At 40.4% G+C, this 22,162-nt stretch overlaps 1 protein-coding gene across 1 annotated transcript in view; it reads left to right on the top strand.

Annotated features, from left to right (window-relative positions):
- Positions 1 to 9,000, top strand: part of GPR158 (G protein-coupled receptor 158) — a 353,319-nt gene extending 344,319 nt beyond the window's left edge. Inside the window, exons 9-11 of the mRNA XM_026649344.1 lie at positions 5,215 to 5,320; positions 6,735 to 6,881; positions 7,531 to 9,000. Of these exons, the coding sequence (XP_026505129.1) occupies positions 5,215 to 5,320; positions 6,735 to 6,881; positions 7,531 to 9,000 (1,723 nt within the window). The remainder of the gene's footprint in view (positions 1 to 5,214; positions 5,321 to 6,734; positions 6,882 to 7,530) is intronic.
- The last annotated feature ends 13,162 nt before the right edge of the window (positions 9,001 to 22,162 follow it).

The following is a 22,162-nucleotide window of genomic DNA, read 5'->3' on the forward strand; positions in this document are numbered from 1 at the left end:
TCCAGCATGCCTTCTGCTTGACCTGTGGGTGACAGAATACATCAGTCTCCATGACCCATACAGGCTTTGGCCTCTTGCTGAGAATGCCAGTTAGTGCTCTTGAAATGTCCCTTTATTTTTTGTGTTGAGATGCAGTACTTTGGAACAATACTGTACGTATTTTTACAAGGCATTAGCAGCAATGGATGTTCGAACAATGCTATAGTTACATCTGCCAGGCCATTGAACAGCCATCCGACTAAGACACCACGTCATGGGGCACTCATGGCTCCACCCATGTACCTCTGCCCCTGCACTCTGACCCCAATGCCCTTTTGCAGTGTTGGTGGGAGGGGCCCTCTCTCCCCTCCCAGAGAGGTTGGGGCAGTTGGCATATGGCCTCCTTGTCCTCCCACAAATGGTAGCAGGGGCTCCATTCTCTTTGAGAGCAGAAAGGATCTGCTCTCTCCCACAGAGAGGCAGGAGTGGCAGCACTGGCGGGACCCTAGTACTTATACTGGGGCCCAGTGAATAATCAAGATGGGCTTGCTGTCACACCCCCATCCAATTGCTATCAAGTTTTACTCAGTCTCTGCCTTTTGCCCGAATAGAATTATTTTTAAAGTAACTTGTACTAATTTTATATGAAAAATATGAGAACTGGTTAAAAATTTTGCATCAAAACCATTTTTAAAGTAAAATTGGGTTTTTGATCAAATGAAATTTTTGATTAAAAATGTCAACATTTTCCAGGGGAAAAAATTGTCTTTTCATTGAAAACTAAAATATTTCCCCCAACTATACTGGAGAAGAGAGATGATTCATCATGGGAGATATAGTCCAACGAAGGAGCCTAGCCTCCTGTAGAGAATGGGGGTATGAGGCACCCAAACTACAACTCCCATAAGGCTTTGCAGCAGCATCTCCCAAACAAAAATTTTTTATTTTTAAATTTTTGCTGAAAATAGAAATTTTCTGTGGAAAATTTAGATGAAAATGACACTTTTGTTTGTTGTTTGTTGAACTTTTCCATGGAAAATCCCCCATGTTTTGACCAGCTCTAATATACACCTCTACCCCGAAATAAAGTGGTTCTCAGGAGCCAAAAAATCTTACAGCGTTATAGGTGAAACCGCGTTACATCAAACTTGCTTTGGCCTCAAGCATTTCCGTTATTAATAGTCAGCAAATCATTTTTGTTAGAACTAACACAGTGTATGCAGTAAATAAATCTGTTCTACAATGGTTAAATTGTATCTCCTTTCTTTAATTACAACAATTATTTTATAAGCTTACTTAAAAGATACAGTATATTAACAACACAGGTACTAACCACTGCTAAATGCAACCATGTGGGCTAGGTTTCATCATACATCAATCGTTTGGTCTGCGTGTAATACTTAGGAAAATGCAAAATTCACATAAAATATCAGAAAACACTTTGAATTACACATCCTTACAAATTGTTGTAAAAAAGGATTTTGGTGTTTTAGCAAATAGGAGCATGGGCCACTTTGCCACTTAGCCAACTATTGTATGTTATACGTAGATTGTTAAGTAATATAAACCGTTAATTATTAAATAGTTTGAAAACATTTTGGAGATGGAAGTTTTTACTTATAGAAAAGGTTAAAATGAAGCTAAAAAAGGTAAAGTAATCAAGTTTTAGAGACACTGATAAAATGGTAAATACCTTTTTGGGGGTACAAGATGCTTTCTTATTTAAGATGTACCCCTTAACATTTTTTTAATTTTTAAAAAAACTTGTTATACTGTGTTGCTTCGTGCTACTGCAAGCCTTCTTCTTCGCCAGATCAATTATGGATTTTAACTGCAGTATTTGCAGTCTATCCACATCCTGGCTTTCTAGCCACTTAAGACCAATCTCTAACCCTACAACCGCATCAGCAGCTTTGGGCGGTGGCTCCGAGGGTTCTTTGTCACTATCCTCAGGGTTAGACACATTTTCTGAGGCACCAGGTGGTTGAGGGGCAACATTATGAATTATATCTACATCTGTAAGTCGTTCATAGGTTGGACACATAGCATCCACCTCCATCCACTCTTGAACATCAGCTACCCCACTTTGAGCCAAGTTCCCTGTAGACTCGTTCTGCCTCCATGGCCTCTTCTTCCGTAAAACCTTCAAAGTTGTTCTCATCTCCGTCTTCTTCCTCATCTTGGTTGTCGTCGCTTTCAGTGACAAAAGCACTTTTGAGACCACAATGCCAACATTTCTCTATCATTGACGGAATGATTCCTAACGAGGCTGTCTCACCTAAGTTAAATACATTCAACAAATTCAATTTCTTGATTACATCCATTATGCTACTGTTGTCCTCAACAATTTTCTTTACTAAGGCTTTACGATAGTTCATTTTAAATGTGGCTATAATGCCTTGATCGAGGGGCTGTATTTTGGATGTCATGTTCTTAGGAAGGTAGCTCACTTTTATCTTCCCATCTTTGCTGGTTAAGGTCTCAACTGGGGGATGGGAGGGACAGTTGTCAAGTAGGAGCAATGCCTTTGGCTCCAGGTTTTGTCTGCGTAGGTGGCTCTGGACAGCTGGTACAAAATATTTCTTAAACCATTCCTCGAAAATATCCGATGTCATCCAAGCATTTTTTGAATGGCGATAAATGAATGAAACTGAATCCATGTTCTTATGGTGGAAAGCCCTAGGTGACCTGGATTTGCCTATGCACAGAGGTTTAAGTTTATGTGAACTGTTTTTTTCACGCAAAAAAGTATTGTCACTCTCTCTTTTATCACCTTAAAACCTTTGGCCTTTTGTTCTTCGGTCCTAGAAGCAAGTGTTCTATCCGGCAGCATACGGTAACATAAGCCGGTTTCATCAGCGTTATAGATTTGCTCCGGAGCATAGTCACCCTCGATGATGATCTCTTGTAACTTTAGCGGGTATTCGTTGCAAGCTTTTATATCTGCGTAGTGCATCTCTTCTGAAATTGCGACTTGCCGAATGCCATGACGTTTTTTAAAATGATTAAGCCATCCACTGCTAGCTTTAAATTCGTCACCTTGATGTGCAGAAGCGTCCTTGCCCGAGCGTCTAAAATTGAGATACTTCTTCAATTTCTCCGCTTGTTTCCTTATAATATCACCGGAAATTGGCCTGCCGTCGGAGCATTCTTGGGTAAACCACGTAAATACTGCTCTATCTAGTTGGTTATCCTGGGCAGTTTTTGGCGCTTCCTTTCCAGGCCTTCACTTTCATCCAATTCAACTAGCATTGATCGTAATTTTTCCTCATCTTTGATCCACTCTCTTAATGTTGATTCCCCCACTCCTAGTTCTTTTGAGACCTTCGCTTGGCTCATTCCTGATTTCAGTCTGTCCATAGCTTCCAATTTTTCTTTGAATGTCCATGCCTTTCGTTTCCGTGGCTGTGAACTACTTGCCAACATGTCAATGGTATTTTAATACTGTATTAATGCTAACAATTTTTTTTAATTGTTTAGAAAATGTCAGCGCAGAGTTACAATGTTTCCAAAATACAACTAGTGAGACAACTTAAGCTTAGTCTATACTGCACACAATTTAGAAACGAGATTAAAGTAGGCAGGAGAGATGAGAACGCCTAATGCAGGGATGGACAAATTTTTTGGCCCGAGGGCCACATCAAGGTTCAAAATTGTATGGAGGGCCGGGTAGGGAAGGCTGTGCCTCCCCAAACAGCCTGGCCCCACCCCCTATCTGACCCCCACCTACTTCCTGCCCCCTGACTGACCCCTCAGAACCCCTGACCCATCCAACCCCCCCAGCTCCTTGTCCCCTGACTACCCCGTCCAGAGACCTCCCGCCCCTAACCACCCCTCCAAAGACCCCACCCCCTATCTAAGCCCCCCTGCTCCTTGTTCCCTGACCGCCCTCTCCAGAGACACCCCCCCTCCCTAATCACCCCCAGGACTCCCACGCCCTATCCAACGGCCCCGTTCCCCGTCCTCTGACCGCCCTGCCCCCAGAACCTCCGAACCATCCAACCCCCCCTGTTCCCTGTCCCCTGACTGCCCTCTGAGACCTTCTGCTCCTTATCCAACCCCTCGGCCCCAGCCTGGCATCCTTAACACGCCACTAAGAGCAGTGTGTCGGAGCCAGACCCACTGATCCGCCGGAGCACGCAGTCCCACCCTCCAGAGCGCTGCTTTACCACGTTATATCCAAATTTGTGTTATATTGGGTCACGTTATATCAGAGTAGAGGTGTATAACCAAATGATGACTACAATTGGTGATCCCTAATATTCTGAATTTTAGAAAAAAATTATTCCAAAATGTAAGTGTAGCAACATCTCTTTAAGGAAGAGTGTTATATTTTATTGTGTGCATGAACCAGTATGCTTACAAGTGATAAACAAGAAAATATGTGTATATTATTATAGCACAAAAACTAATGTTTCATGTCGGACCAGTGACATTAATAAAAGTATATGGTTCTTATAAAATGTATATTAAGTTGAAAGAGGTTGCAAACATCATTTCTATTTGACTTATTTTTTTAAACCTGCATATTACAAGCCAGTGGTACATCCATTCATCCATTATGTTGCTTACCATTTTTGGGAACTCTCATATTCAGATAAATCGAACATGCTTCAGCCAGCTCTAACTGCAGTGCTTAGTCTATGACACTTTAAAAAAGCACAGCAAAGAATTACTTCATATAGCTTAATGTAATGAATTTAATCAAATTAGCTTTTCATTCACTAGAATTTGTAAGATTGTTAAGCCCTGTAGTATTGAGCTGGAATCAAGGCCATTTCTGTACTCCCCACTTAGCCCTTCTAAAATGTATTTCAGTTCAGTTCTCTGTGACTACGGCTGGCCAGTTTGTCAGCCCCATTCTGTAGCTGCAACTTAGTTAGGAAATGTGCTGGAAACTAGAGAAGAACATGTTTTTGTGAATAATCTAAAAATTCTAGGGCCAAATCCTCAACATGTGTACGTTATCATAGCTCAGTTGTAGTCAATGGGGGTCTGAACAAATAGAGTGAGAATATTTAAGTCTGCTATATTCTTAAAAGTCTGCTTTTTGTCCCCCGCAGTTCCTTTGGAGTTACGGTGCATGTATAAAGGATGAAAATGTAACTTTTAGTCTATATCAAAGTAATACAAAACAAACGCATCATTTTATCTTTAATTCAAATTACCTCCAGCAATATTAAGATTAACATGTTAAAAAAGACAAATTGCCAACACTCTGAATTCTATTTTCAGATTTAGTCTTGCCTCAAGACTTCAGTCCGATTGGATGCTGATGTTGTTCTTTGCACACACGCACTTGACTCTGACAGTTACCATTGGGTTACTTCTGATACCTAAGGTATTCTTCTTCTATCCTTTTTCTTGTCAAGTCCACAGAAAGAACAGTATAATTCTGCAGAAGCAGTTCTTTGTTAAATTAGAAAGTAACTGGAGGAGGAGGATTAGGATATTGGTCCAATATAATTTCAAATATATATATTTTAAAATTCTTCTTATCTTAAAATACTTGGGGAAACTCACTAATTTTTGTTCTCTTTTAATACTACATTTGCAGAAATTCTTGCTTTGAATAATCAATTATTTTTGATAATGTTAACAACAAAGAACACAAGCCACTGTGTGTATTTGCTAAACAGAAGTGCTTTTATGACATTTAGTATTTGAGATACATACTGTTTCAAAAGTATTGCTAAGGAACATATCAGAATTCACACAAAACTTCGAGGAAATGATATGTTTGCCCACTGCTGTATTTTAACATTATTATGATTATCTTCAATTTCAGTTGTTGTTGTTCAGAGCATTTCCATTTTAGGAAAGTTTAATTTTAGAATGGAATTTCTTGATGAAAGAACAATAAGGAAATTCCCACAAAATAGTTTTGTTAATAGATTTAACCTTGTGAATATATTTAACTTATATAAATCAATTATTAGAACATTATAATAAGAAAAAAACTCCATTACACAAACATAAGGAAATTCAAAGTTAACATACTTACAATAGCCTTAATTCTGTCTCCATATTCCTGGCCACCTTCTGCATATGCCCCCGTAGTGCTGATCACTTGCCACATGAAATGTATGTCTGTTCTGCTGAGTATCTAGATTAAAGTACACCAGTGCCATATGAGTAATAGTTTTGCAATGTAACTTTCCTCAGTATAACTCTTCTGTAACTGTTGTGAGGCCTCTATTTGTTCAGTGTAAAAGAGTACAGGTAAATTTGGGCCCTCTGTATGGAGGACATTGATTTTGATCTATGCTTGGAGTGGGAATATTGTGATATCTAACCTGTAACAGGAAGATACACACGGTATGGTGGCATCTTTGGCCTTTACTAAGGTGGTGTCACAACTGGGGCTTGGGCAGTTAGATCTTGTGGTTGGATCAGGAGTTGGGGTTGAGAGTCAAGCCCGGGGTCAGAGCTGAAGTCAGATAGGAAACAGGAACAATTGCCAAGGGCCAGCACTGAGTTGAAATCGAAGGAGTTGCAGCTTAGGGTTGGATTTTCTGAAGTGAACCTCTGAACTTTTTCAGGTTAACCCACCACTAATAATAGTATCTATTCAATAATAATAATAATAAATTAATAATATAGTACCTCTTCTAATAATGCCTACCGAGAGACAGCCATTGTTTGAATCCAGGCTTGTAAAATGAAACCTGGAGAATAGTTGTACACTTCTGAATGTTGATGGGACCCTTATCAATACACTAACTGCAACATCTTTTTACAAATACTTATTGCAGTTTTCACACTCAAGCAATAACCCAAGAGATGACATAGCTACCGAAGCATATGAAGATGAACTTGACATGGGACGATCTGGGTCCTATCTAAACAGCAGTATCAATTCAGCTTGGAGTGAGCATAGTTTGGACCCTGAGGACATCAGGGTAAATACAAAACTTTTAATTGTAATTCGTTTTTAAGGACAAGTGTTTTTCTACCAGTAAACTCTGAGCCATGTCAGTTTGATTTTTTTTTTTATTGCAGACACCAGATGAAGTGGGCCAGCTCAGTTCTAGCAATATCAAATCATGTGACATATTTTGGGGAAAACATATTAATGTGAGCAGAGACTGTGTTACTTGTTATAAAACTTCATAAACTGATCAAAATACATCATCCCTACTTCATTTGATAAAAGGGCACTTCTCTCCCAATAGTGATTTGACTGTCACTGCCCAGAGAAGGGGGCTGTTGTCTTTTTCTTTGGTTAATAAAGAATGCACAGTAACCCCATTTGGTTCCAGAAGAAGCCTAAAAATACAGCATGAGTATTTGATAACTGTCTGTGCATGGAATATGCTGTGGGACCAAATGTGATGGCTATTCTGTGCAATGGGTTAAATCTGAACTTACCTTAACAATGAAAAATGTAATCCAAGTACATGGAGAAGTGACAAATTTAAACAGTAGAAAAGATGCAGTGAAATAATTTAATGTCGTATTTAGACAACTGGAGCTTAAATGGAATTCACTGAGACTGTTCATTTGACTTGATTTATGTTGTATGTACTAGTTTTGCTGTTTGTTTTCTAGGATGAGTTGAAGAAACTATATGCCCAGCTTGAAATCTACAAAAGGAAAAAGATGATTGCTAATAACCCACATCTCCAGAAAAAGAGGTGCTCCAAGAAGGGCTTGGGTCGTTCAATAATGAGACGAATTACTGAAATCCCTGAGACAGTGACCAGGCAGTGCTCTAGGGAGGACAAGGACCTTATGGACCACAGTGCTACAAAGAACACTGCAGTGGTGAGAAAAAACCCACAGGATTCCACAAGTTATGTAAAGCCAAAGGAGGAGTCTTTGAAAAATAGAGTCTTTTCATTAAAAAAGTCCCATAGCACTTATGATCATGTTAGAGATCAAACAGAAGAGTCTAATAGCTTAACCACAGAAAGCGCAGAAGTTATAACTGCTGATAATTCACTGCTGGATTCCTTGACAGGGAAAAAATTAACAAAAAAATCTACAGAAAAAGTTGAAGCTGTGTCCACTGAATCTGTCCCTTTAGTGTGCAAATCACTAAGTGCACACAACTTAAGTGCGGATAAGAAGCCTCTGCATCCAAGAACATCAGTGTTACAAAAATCTCTCAGTGTTATTGCTAGTGCCAAGGAAAAGACTCTGGGGTTAACTGGGAAAACGCAAGGTCTAGAAGAAAGCAATAGATCCCATAAACCTCAGCAAAAGGGTAAAGAGGCCAGCAAAAAACACTCAGCCAGCGATAAAGGGGAGCATAAAGATTCACATCGGAAAAACTCTACTCACACTGAGGAGACAAGGAAACCCCATAAATCTGGAATTATGAAACAACAAAGGGTTAGTCAGACAGTTGCAAATCCTGACACAGGCACAGGCAAGTCCCTGCTTAAGGACAGTTTTGACATAGCAGAAATTTGTCCTTGGGAGATTTATGACCAAACTCCTGATTCTGTGCCTTCTGAATCGAAAGTTCAAAAACATGTGTCTATTGCTTCCTCAGAAACAGAGAAAAATCACACTTCCCAGCCAAAGGGGAAATCTCATCACAAGCTTAAGACAGCTGAAGGGTATCAGCAATCAAATCAAAAGAGTACAGAGAAGTCGGAAGCATGCACTCGGGAGACCCAAGAGCAGCAGGTTTTTGAAGATGAGAAAAAACATTTAAATTCCAAGTCTCAGGTCATCCCTGGGTTTAAGTGTGAGAATGTTAATAAATATTATGCAGCAAATATTTGTGCTGGGGAATCTGAGGAACTGCCAAAAAAAGCTGCAATGCAAACAGCTGAAAGGGAAAAGCTCAATAATTTGGGAGAAAAGAAAAAAACCACATCCTTGGAGGGAAACATGCTTTCATCTGACTCCTATAGATCAAGTAGTAACTTACAGCAAGCTTTAACATCTCGAGCTGAAGTCTGTCCATGGGAGTTTGAAACACCAGATTTACCAAATGCAGAAAGAGGTGTAGCTTTATCGAACACAGCCGCTTTAGGTGCAAATAAAACAGCAATGCCTCAAAAATAAGAGGTTTTGGACTGAAAAGAGTAGCAGCACCCAGAAGAAAGAGGAAGGAGGAAAGTGAGAGGGGGAGTAGGCCAAGAGGATCTGAAAATTCCTAAGGAGTATCACTTAACTGAGGGGCTCAGAACATGAAAAAAGTAGGAAATAAGCAAAATAAATTATTATTATTGTTGTTATTTATTTGTTGAGTGCCAACAGTGTGATCAGTGGTATCCAAACCATGGAGGGGACATGGTCCCTGTGCTGAGGAGTTTACAGTCTAAATGAACAGACGCCTGCCTTTGCAAAACCATTTCTCTCTTACAAACAGAAAAAAAAAAAGTGAATGGCTATAACAATCAAACAAATTCCGACTGAATTATTCCTGATTGCCCCAAACTGGGCGAAACTTGCCCTTGGGACTTTAAAGATCCAATAGAAGTATGGCATGGAAAATGTCTTGATGGCAAAATTTGGTATCAATGAGCAGCTTACTGAAAAGATGACTTTTCACTTTACATATTTAACCTTGATAACACTGCTAACTTAATGCATCCCAAAAATACATTTTATATAATGATTGCTCTCATTTTCTTATACATGTATGTTTAAGTACATTGTTGTGTCTCATATTAAAGCATTCCAGATTGTATACATTTTCCAAATAACTTTGATATTATGTGACACAACAACACATTTATGCAATCTGCAGATACTCTATTGTTATTGCAATTTACAATACCTGCTATAGACTTTTGTTTATTTATGAATTACAGTAAGCTTTCACTGGCTATGAAAGCCATAACTTGTATGGGAAAATACCTTGGGTTTTGTTGTGATTTATATTGTGAATTTTCTGTTCTACTGTCTATTATTTAAAATTATAGTTTGATACTGTATTAGTCAGGGTTTTTATACAAGGTAAGTTATTTGTTTGGCACTTCTCTGTTAGCACTCATAGACTTTATTAGTGGAGAGCAAGTCGTCTATTTAGCTGTGTATTTGGATAAGTCCAAGGACAACTTATCTGTTGTTTGTTACAAGTTTGACAAATATCATTTATCACTCCAGAATTCCTGCTTTAATCATCCATCATCAGTCTATTTCTCAGTATTTCATACTGAGCATATTCTGCTGAAGAAAAAGAACAAAGATGACAAAAAATAACCTTAGGAATATGATCTGTTTCACTAGAAACACACAAATAAGGGAAATATTTTAGACAGTTTAGAGCTGCCATGTTTCCTGCTGGTGAACTTTCAAGAACTGGCCCTTTAAACATCAAAAAGAGAGGAGATTAGCCCTAACACAACACTTTTCCTCCAAAATGCAATCAAGAGACAGAAAGAGAAGAAAAGGACGGGGCATTGCACTCCTCCCCACTCCCAAAACTCACCCCTCCCCTCATTGTTTTTATGTTACATGTGTATAACATTTGTAATAACATATAATATGTTAGATACAATTAATTCCCAGTGATAACTAAGGCCCTGATCTGGCAAAGACTCACACGTGTTTAATTTTATACACTCTGAGTAACCAGTTGAAGTCAATGGGATTTACACATGAATAAATCTTGGCACGGTCAGGGCTTAAGAAGTATTGTAGAGGCTACAAGGACTAATAAATAAATAAAGTACTAGCAGACCAGGTGCGACCTTGGCTCATCTAAATCTAGGACTTGCCATGTACCCAGCTTTGTGCTTGGAGATGTGCAATACCCCAAAATAAAGGCAATTCCAGTCCTCTTGAAGAGTTTCCAGTTTGAGAGAGATGATGGGATTCACTGGGAAAGCCAGAAGTGAGGATAACTTAATGCTGTGTTGTTTAATATATGTGTGTGGGTAATATGTATGTATATTATATATACATAGTAGATATATTTAATGCATATGTAGATACACATATGTAATATAATCTGACTTCTCATGGGCCTCATAGAAGTGGGTTCATAAGAGACTTGGGCAAAGTGAAACGAGGAGGGCATTCCTCTCCTTTTCAGAGGTGTAGGCAAAGGCAGCCAATCCTGTTGGGTTGAGCTGTGAAAAGGGAGAGTGAGAGACTTGGTCTTGCCTCCAGCACTGTGCCCGTGGAGAAGAGTTATAATTATAGTGCACACACACAGATTCTCTCTGTCCTCTCCATCCCACAAACGTTATCTAGGACCTGAGCCGAAGCTCATTGAAGTCAATGGGAGTCTATTGACTTCAGTGGGATTAGGATCAGGCCCCTGGTTAGCAAGCCCAAAGTCCTCTGGATGACATGTGGGCTTCATTCTGCCATTGCATAGATCTCAGGGTGCTACCAAGCAGACAAAGCCTTCCAGGAGCATGCTGATGGCCCTCTGGAGAGGCACACAGTACAGATCCCATCCATATGCAGGGATCTGCCTGTGCAGCAGAAGACAGCCACTGTTGAGAGGCAGAGGAGCACATGGGTCTTCAGACATGCCCCTTTCTCCAGCAGGGCTGTGTGTTTGGGGCCATGATGCTTGTGGTGCAGCTTGGTCCCTGCCTGGTCCCTGTCTGCATGATGACACACACACTTGCAGCTGGCATGCAGAGGGCAATGGAGTGGGGGTATCTTCTGCATCCAGCCACCGCCTTCTAGATCTCATGTCCACAGGGGTGTGATGCCAGGCCTTGATTTCGCTAGTCACCATGCCCCTTCGGCCCTCTGTGCACTCCTGTGGCGCGGCATGTGAATGGACTGCTTCTGCTACGTGGCAGTCGTGTGGGTAGCTCTCCAAACCAGGCCTGCTGGGGATCCACATGTGAGCCGTGCCCTGGTGCTACCCATTGCACCACAGGCAGGATCAATTCCTATGTGTGTTACTGTATTTGTACCACTGCTGATCCCTCTGCTGCTTGCTTTTCCTTAGGATAACTTGAATGGGAAAATTCATTAGCAGCAGAGAAATAGGGCCAGATCCTTAACAGGTGTATATTGACATCTCTTCATTGAAGTCAATGGCATAACAGTGACTTATATCAGCCAAGGATCTGACCCAGAATGGATATTTTAGTTTTATGTTTGTTTTCTGATGCACAGAATGTTTCCCTCTCTTTTTAAATATTATCCATATGGATTTTAGGCTTGCTCAAGTCATGTACTTTAAGCCTGGTGAAATGGGAGAACTTTTTTTAAAAGCAATTACACTCATTAAGGAATGATTTCCCTGGCACATACAGTAACTGATATTTGGGTTTCAGTTCTGTTAGTACTTTAGATTGTTTTGTATCAGAGGGGTAGCCGTGTTAGTCTGAATCTGTAAAAAGCAACAGAGGGTCCTGTGGCACCTTTAAGACTAACTAACAAGTACTTGCATCTGAAGAAGTGAGGTTCTTACCCACGAAAGCTTATGCTCCCAATACTTCTGTTAGTCTTAAAGGTGCCACAGGACCCTCTGTTGCTTTTTTAGATTGTTTTAACACTTTAGAAAACAAAGGGGCGAAACTTCACTGAATTGTTATATTTCACTATGGTCCTGCTAGAAACGTTGCTTAAAGAAGGCATACTAAGTTATACCTAAATGATTTTCTATATTCCATAGATTTTTCTCCACCAGCATATATTAGCTAGATTGCTTAGTTGTCTTTTTCTGGAGTTCCATTGTCATTATTCAGCCAAGAGAAATGCAACTCTAGAATTAAGATGTTTTCTAGCAGATTTGTTAAGAAGATAGATGATAATCGCTCAGGTCACAAACATTTGCTAGGTTGTCCTTTTCAAATGCATGTGTAAGCTGCATCTCTCCTTTGTTTCTAAACTATGGTTCATAAATAATTAGATTTATACCAATCTTAATAGACTTGTATATTTTATGCAAGAATTATATGCTTAAAATACAAATAATTACTCACCCATCAGCTTTGGTGCCGTTATGGATATGAAAACAGACAGCACTTTTATATTTTCTCTCCTTAGGCTTTTGCATGCATTCGATGACTGGCCCGCCTGAGAAAACACTGCCTTTTCACTTTGAACATTTTAGCTCCTCAGAGTTGTAGAGTAAATAAAGCTGTAAGTCTATTCACTTTATTCAGTAGTTCTTATAAGAATATTATCTGGCAACCTACAGTATCCACCATGAAATATTTGATAGATTTATGTTGTAATGTGTCACAGCATGTAAATAATGTAACTTCTCTGCAATAAAGCACATTTATATGAAAATCTGTTTCTGATCCTTTTATGTTGTATTGCAAAGTGGCCGCTGTTTCAAACTGAACTGTTTTCTGACCTAGTTTGAAAAATAACATTTCAAGTGAGTCTTCCAACACATTAAAGGTATTCATTGATCTTATGACGATAATATCTTTATTCTCATATGTTGCGTATAATGTTCATTTTCTTCAGATCACCACAGCAGAATTAGGCACACTGTTAACGTCAGAAACTCATAATTATTTCTTGAGCTGGATGGAATATGGAAAAAATTGAAGGGTGTTTTTGAAAATTTGTGCTGGTTTTTTGAAATCTTGACAGTTTTTTGATCATCAGAAAATTTTGACCAGATCTATAGGTGGCAGCATCTGTCACTGACCAAAATAAAAAAAAATGCATTTTCATCAACTTTTTTGTTTTTTTCTGTCAAAAATTGAATTTTGGATGAAAAATTTTGAAGTTTTTGACTATATTTATTTCAATATGACATTTGATTTGGTTCAGTTTTATGATGAAGTATAACTTGTGCTTTGCACAACATTAATAGCACAGATATAGGTAGGGGTAAGGGATTGGACATAAGAAGGAGGGGGCGGATGGACAGTACGGGGTCCGTACCAAATTGCATAACTAATGGGAGAAAGGATAAACAGCATACAGTAAGATGTTTATACACCAATGCAAGAAGCCTAGGTAACAAAATGGAGGAATTGGAGCTCCTGGTCCAAGAAATGAAACCGGATATCATAGGAATAACCGAAACGTGGTGGAACGGTAGTCATGACTGGAGTACAGGTATGGAAGGGTATGTGCTGTTTAGGAATGACCGGAACAAAGGTAAAGGTGGGGGAGTGGCATTGTATGTCAATAATGAGGTAAACTGTAAAGAAATAATAACTGATGGAATGGATAAGACAGAGTCTGTCTGGGCAATAATTACACTGGGTAAAAGAACTACTAGAGCCTCCCCTGGGATAGTGCTTGGGGTGTGCTATAGACTGCCAGGATCTAGCCTGGATGCAGACAGAGAACTATTTAATGTTTTTAGGGAAGTAAAAACTAATAAGAACTGTGTAATCATGGGGGACTTTAACTTCCCAGATATAGATTGGGGAACAAATGCTAGTAACAATAATAGGGCTCAGATGTTCCTAGACGTGCTAGCAGATGAATTCCTTCATCAAGTAGTAACTGAACCGACGAGGGGGGATGCCATTTTAGATTTGGTGCTGGTGAGTAGTGAGGACCTCGTTGAGGAAATGGTTGTAGGGGACAACCTTGGCTCGAGTGACCATGAGCTAATTCAGTTTAAACTAAATGGAAGGATTAACAGAATTAAAACTGTGACTAAGGTTTACAATTTCAAAAAGGCCAACTTTAATAAATTAAGGCAACTACTTAGGGAAGTGGATTGGGCTAACATACTTAGGGATCTAAAGGCAGATGGCGCCTAGGATTATTTCAAGTTAAAGTTGCACGAGCTGTCCGAGGCCTGTATCCCAAGAAAAGGAAAACGGTTAGTAGGCAGGAGATTTAAACCTAGCTGAATGAGCGAGCATCTCAAAGGGGCGATTAAGAAAAAACAGAAAGCGTACAAAGAATGGAAGAGGGGAGGGATCAGCAAGGAAACCTACCTTATTGAGGTCAGAGCATGTAGAGATGCAGTGAGAAAGGCCAAAAGCCGTGTAGAGTTGGACCTTGCGAAGGGAATTAAAACCAATAGTAAGAGGTTTTATAGCCATATAAATAGGAAGAAAACAAAGAAAGAGGAAGTGGGACCGCTGAAGAATGTAGATGGAGTGGAGATTAAGGGTAATCTAGGCATGGCACAATATCTAAATGAATATTTTGCATCGGTCTTTAATAAGGCTAATGAAGGGCTTAGGAATAGAGGCAGCAGGACAGAGGGGAATAAAGGAGGGGGGTTTGACATTACCGTATCAGAGGTGGAAGCCAAACTTGAACAGCTAAACGGGACTAAATCGGGTGGACCGGATGATCTTCATCCTAGAATATTGAAGGAACTGGCGCGAGAAATTGCAAGCCTCTTTGCGATAATTTTTAATGAATCTGTAAACTCGGGGGTGGTACCGTTGGACTGGAAAATAGCTAATGTGGTTCCTATTTTCAAGAAAGGGAAAAAAAGTGACCCAGGTAACTACAGGCCTGTTAGTTTAACATCTGTAGTATGCAAGGTCTTGGAAAAAATTTTGAAGGAGAAAATAGTTAAGGACCTTGAGGTGAATGGCAATTGGGACAAATTACAACATGGGTTTACGAAAGGCAGATCGTGCCAAACCAACCTGATCTCCTTCTTTGAGAAAGTAACAGACTTTCTAGATAAAGGAAATGCGGTGGATCTAATATACCTCGATTTTAGTAAAGCGTTTGATACTGTACCGCATGAGGAATTACTGATTAAATTGGAAAAGATGGGGATCGATATGAAAATCCAGAGGTGGATAAAGAACTGGTTAAAGGGGAGACTGCAGCCGGTCGTACTGAAAGGTGAACTGTCAGGTTGGAGGGAGGTCACCAGTGGGGTTCCTCAAGGTTCGGTTTTGGGTCCGATTTTATTTAATCTATTTATTACTGACCTCGGAACCTAATGTAGGAGTGGGCTGATAAAGTCTGCAGATGACACAAAGTTGGGAGGTATTGCCAATTTGGAGAAGGATCGGGATATCCTGCAGGGAGACTTGGATGACCTTGTAAATTGGAGTAATAATAATAGGATGAAATTTAATAGTGAGAAGTGTAAGGTGATGCATTTAGGGATGACTAACAAGAATTTTAGTTATAAGCTGGGGACGCATCGGTTGGAAGTAACGGAGGAGGAGAAGGACCTCGGAGTCCTGGTTGACCGCAGGATGACTATGAGTCGGCAATGTGACGTGGCTGTGAAAAAAGCTAATGCGATCTTGGGATGCATTAGGCGAGGTATTTCTAGTAGGGACAAGGAGGTGCTGCTTCCGTTATACAAGGCGCTGGTGAGACCTCATTTGGAGTACTGTGTGCAGTTCTGGTCTCCTATGTTTAAAAAGGATGAACTCAAACTGGAACGGGTACAGAGAAGGGCCACTAGGATGATCCGAGGAATGGAAAACCTTTCATATGAAAGGAGACTCAAGGAGCTCGGTTTGTTTAGCCTAACCAAAAGAAGGCTGAGGGGAGATATGATTGCTCTCTTCAAATATATCAGAGGGATAAATACCAGGGAGGGAGAGGAATTATTTCAGCTCAGTACTAATGTGGACACGAGAACAAATGGATATAAACTGGCCGTGGGGAAGTTTAGGCTTGAAATTAGACGAAGGTTTCTAACCATCAGAGGGGTGAAATTTTGGAACAGCCTTCCGAGGGAAACGGTGGGGGCAAAAGACCTCTCTGGCTTCAAGATTAGGCTAGATAAGTTTATGGAGGGAATGGTTTGAGGGGATAACGTGATTTTAGTCAATTAGGCAATAACGTGCCATCGCTGGTAAAATGAGGGTCCGGCTGGAGAATCTTGCCTGTATGCTCGGGGTTCTACTGATCGCCATATTTGGGGTCGGGAAGGAATTTTCCTCCAGGGTAGATTGGCAGAGGCCCTGGAGGTTTTTCGCCTTCCTCTGCAGCATGGGGCAGGGGTCACAAGCTGGAGGATTCTCTGCGACTTGAAGTCTTTAAATCACGATCTGGAGACTTCAACAGCTGAGTTAAGGGAAAGTGGGTGGGTCAGCTTTTGTGGCCTGCATCATGCGGGAGGTCAGACTAGATGACTATAATGGTCCCTTCTGACCTTAAAGTCTATGAGTCTATGAGTCTATAATAGGCGTGTCATATCTAAGACATGGGAGGTAATTGTTCTGCTCTGTTCAGCACTGGTGAGGCCTCATGTGGAGTACTGTATCCAGTTTTGGGTGCCACACTTTAGGAAAGATATGGACAAATTGGAAAGAGTACTGAGGAGAGAAACAAAAATGTTTCCTGACCTATGAGGAAAAGTTAAAAAACTGGGTATGTTTAATCTTGAGAAAAGAAGAGTGAGGGGGAGATCTGATAACAGTTATAAACAGGACATTGATCAATTGTTCTCTATTTCCACTGAAGGTTGGACAAGAAGTAATGGGCTTAATTTACATCAAGGGAGATTTAGGTTAGATATTCAGAAAACCTTTTTAACTACGAGGCTAGTTAAGCACAGGAATAGGTTAACAAGGGCTATAGTAGAATCCCTGTTGTTGGAAGGTTTTAATAACAGGTTGGATAAACACCTGTAAGCCTTGGTCTAGATATACTTGGTTCCAGGGGCTGGACTATGTGACCTCTTGAGGTCCCTTCCAGCCCTAAATTTCTTTGGTTCTCTGTTACTCTTTGTCATACATTTTTCTTCCTAAAGAGGCAATACTGCTGACATTTGTTTGGAGCTAATTTTGAGCTAATTTAATCAAAGATTGGCTCCAGCAATATTAGGAGTATAACAAAAGATTTCTATTATTCTTTACTTGGTTTATCTTACAACCCTTTGTGGGGCTATAATGCTCAATCTTATGTTCCTTTAATACTCACAAAGTTGAACATTATTTTTTTCATTTATGCTATTGATTGTTTTAGTTATTGACTATCTGTGAACAAATGGCATGCTTTACACTTTACTACCAAATTATTGAAATCTACACTCCAAGATACATGATTGGTGCTAATTTTCCACTGTGTTCCAAAGATGTAAAAGAGTATAGTGCTCCAAATATTATAGCTGTGTGCTCTAACAAGGATGGGAAGGGTATATATAGCTGTGTGCTCTAACAAAGATAGGAAGGGGAACATTATAGATAAAATTCTAGTTGTAAAATGAGATGAAGTGTAGACTCTGCATATGGGACATTCACTCTATAGCAGCTGGTATCTCTGCAAAGAAATGCTCATGTTTCTCAGGTGCAGGTACTTGAATATCAAACTAGCAGCATCCATGTGAGGAGGTGTTTTTCCACCACTTTTGTACATTGGTTAGTGTCCAGCTTTATAATCTGGGTGGCCTAAGGTATGTGGAATCATTATGGCTTCACAACTGTGGATTGCAACAGTCATAGGGACATTTTCAAAGGAAGGGCAGATATTGCTAAATTTATGATGAAATATGTCATTCTAAAGCCTGATCAATACAAGCCTTGTAGTGCATGTCAATCCATTATCTCTCTTTCAGAGCTATAGGTGTAAATTGGCTATGCTAGTTCTGGGGTTCCCAAACCTTTCCAGCCTGGACCACACAGCTAGCCATGGTTTCTTTTCATGACCCCAATCCCACAATACTTTGCAGTGACATTCCACAATCCTTGGTGGTTACAAGAAGGAACTGCAGCTGGTTTTGTGGGGTGGTGGGCTTATGCGGATGCTGAATGGATGACATGTTCTGGGTGCGGGCTAGATGTTGTTAGAGGTGGATGTTGCTAGGTTCAATAGTGGGTGCTGGGGTAGTAGAGACGCTGACTAGAGGGCTGTAGCAGTTGGGTGCTATCAATGAAAAATATGTTGATATGACACATTTCATTAAGAAAAATAATATCACATAACCATGCCTACACTGTTACATGACAAAGGATTCTAAAAGAGCCTGTGTGGTCCAAACTGTCATTGAGAGATGAGCTATATTACCTATTGCAAAATCTCACCAGTACTGAAAAGGGTACCTGTGCTAATGGTATTCAGACATGCCACCTTCTTGTGAGGCATATGGAAAATACACAATTTGTTTAATAAAAAAAAAAAGACAAACCTGGCTAGCTTTTCCCTTTACTTATATGTTTTTCTTCTCTTTTGTTAATAGTAATTTTATTGTCTTCATATTTTTATATGTATTGACTCTCTGTAATATTTTGGTATATAACTCAACATCTTCAGTATAAGTCATAGTTAATTCAAAATATTTTTAAATGCCCTTGAAGTACAAAAGCAATAGAGACAGTTTATAGAGTGAGAGATGAAAAACAAATGTTTGAGAATACAATTTTGAAAATTGATGTACATGTTACGTTGAATTTGTATTCTGCTGACTTTCATGAGAACTTGCATTTTGGTCATGTCCTTCAAAACTACAATAAATATGAACTGCAAGGAAAACAGTATGTTCATTGCTATCCAACTAGCATCTAGGCTCATATTTGCTTCCAATATTTCTAATTAATTATGGATTACCACTGTGAAGTGCACAATCTTTCCACTCAGTCACTCATCTGCAGTAAAACAGAAATCAAGAAAATATATTATGACAAAAACATAAGGCGTAAGGAGATTTTTTTTTCATATCTGACATATTGTCCATGCAGGTGAGCGAGTACCTGTGAAACATTTTAAATACAAGCCAAGTTGTTATGTGCTTTAGTGTTTACTGCGATAATATTTGTCAGATGTATTGTTCTGTTTTCACTGTTGTACTTAGTTCCATAGGAATTCCATTATAATTCGGCGTACAGGATGTAAAAGTCGATGCTAATCAGTTAGATAAGATTAAAAGCTGTTTTATCTTTTCCAATTATGAACCAGTTATGGGAATGATGTAAAAAATGCTAACATCCCTGAGTAATCAATGACTGCTGAATTTATTTATTTATTTATTAATTACTGTAGTAGTGCCTAAGGGCCAACCAAGAATGGGGCCATATTGTGGTAGGCACTCTACAAACACAGTAGCAGTCAGTCCGTCTATTATTACTTTGCTAGAAAGCACCTATATTTTTGTATTACAATTTTAGTAATACTTTGTTACATTTCTGGTTCCTAAAATTCCATTTTGGGTACTTACTGTACATTCTCCTTCTTAAATCCCTTGCACTTTCAATAGGGTATTGTATGTGTCTTCACTTCTTGCCCTAAGCTCCAGTGTTGCTCTATACCGTTAACAGTTTCTGCATCCTAACCTAGAGAGGGCTGTATTTTAGTGAAGGGTGAGGTGATTGCATATGTGAATGTGTAGATTTCAAAAGTGTGTGTGTGGAGGGAGCCTACATCTGCGTAGTTATGCCAGCATAGCCCCCTTATGTAGACACATTGTACGCTGACAGGAGGAGTTTTTCGGCCAGTATTGTACCACCTCCCTGAACGATGTTAGCTATGATGACAGAAGCACTCTTCTGTTGGTATACCTGCATCTACACTGGAGATTTTGTTGGCAAAGCTCTGTCACTAGCAAGGGAGATTTGTCCATACCCCGACTGACATAGCTAAGCAGGTATACGTTTTAAGTGTAGACAAGGCTTGTGTGTGTGCACTTAGGATCTCATGTTGGCAGTATCCATAGTTAAGGCTGTGAGTCTGTCGTGGAAGTCACGGATTCTATGACTTTCCGGGACCACAGTGACTTCTGCAGTGGCCGGTGCGACGGCCTCCAGGCCAGCTGCACCATCTGCTGCTGGAGCAGTCTCAGGCTGCGCACCACCCCTCCCACTCCGGAGCATCAGCAGTGGTCCCTGGCCACATGCTGCCACCCCCAGCCCCAGAGCACCTGCAGCACCCCCGGAAATCCCTGCCCCAGAATACCCATTGCATCCTCAGAACTGCCCCCGCCCCAGAGCACCCCCGGCACCTCTGGAGCTCCTGCTGCAGAGCGCCCAAGATTTAATCAGGGGTATATAGTACAAGTCATGGACAGGTCATGGGCCATGAATTTTTGTTTAGAGCCTGTGACCTGTCCATGACTTTTACTAAAAATACACGACTACATCTTAGCCTTATCCATAGTAAATCACAAAAGGGTAATGTAGAATTCCAATTGGTCACTAAGGCAAGTTTCAACAAAAAATTATTTCACAACATAATTTGCCTTAGAGTTCACACTGTTCCTTAATTTGTCCCTTGCCGCCTCCTCTTTCATTGATAAAAGGAGAAACATTCAGGATAATTAAAAAAAAAAACAAGTGTGTGGGAGGGGGGCAGCAGTTGCAAAGTAGATATTATAGCATGCCATAGGAACATTATTAATAGCTTGACACTTAGATAATTTCTATTCTAAGTCTTTGCAAAGATGCCTAAGGGAGTTAGGTGCCCAAAACCCACTGAATTCCAATGGCTCCTTTGAAAATCCCAATTATTGTTCTCTTTGTTGGACAAATCTTTGTACTGATTTTCTGTTTTGATACAAAGTTCTGTACTGTTTAACATACATTGTGTAAGAAAAATCAAACCTTTTGCTTAAACAAACATAACTGCATTATTTCCCTGAATACTACATCTAGGACACAGGATTATGAATGTTTTTGGGGAGTGAGGGACCCTCCGCCGAATTGCTGCCGAATAGCTGGACGTGCCGCCCCTCTCCGGAGTGGCCGCTCCAAGCACCTGCTTGGCAAGCTGGTGCCTGGAGCCGGCCCTGTTTAGGGCACTAAATAGCTGTCCTGGGGTAATGACTTTTGGTCACTATCAATCTGATTCATGTGCACCATGTGCATTCATGTGGGTGAGATTCACAAAAGGACTTTGATGTTGAAATGCTGAGCGTCACAGCCTCTAGAAAATCACAGGAACAACACTGTGAATCACAAAGCCAAGTCAGACACCCAGACTCCCTGTACAATGAATGAGGAGGGGTAGGTGCCTAAGAATATGACCCACAAAAGCCGGAATGAGAGGCAGGGAGTCACCTAAGCTAGCCAGTCGGAAATGCCAAGGGGAGGGCTGTGTGCTAAGCCCTGCCCCTATCTTGGGATGAGGTGCAGTGCTCTTCTGAGTGATCCATGGTGGTGGTGCCACCCACCTGGCAACTTTTAACCCAATGGTTAGTGGACTTAACTGGGATGTGGGAGACCCAGGTACAATTCCCCTTTCTCTGCTGGAGGGCAGGGGAAAGGATTTGACCAGGAGTCTCCTACTTCTTAGGAAGGTGCTCCAACCACTCAGCTATGGGATAGTCTGATGTGGGGCTCCTGCAGTCTGGCCTGTTGAAGCTGTTCCACAGTGGATAAATAATGAAAAAGTGATTGGAGAAGGGGGACTGGACCCAGGATCTCCCACCTCCTACGTGGGTGCATTCAGGGCCGGCGCTTCC

This window comes from Terrapene carolina, unplaced genomic scaffold (assembly GCF_002925995.2).
Source record: "Terrapene carolina triunguis isolate 2854851 unplaced genomic scaffold, T_m_triunguis-2.0 Scaffold84, whole genome shotgun sequence".
NCBI classification, from domain to species: domain Eukaryota; kingdom Metazoa; phylum Chordata; order Testudines; family Emydidae; genus Terrapene; species Terrapene triunguis.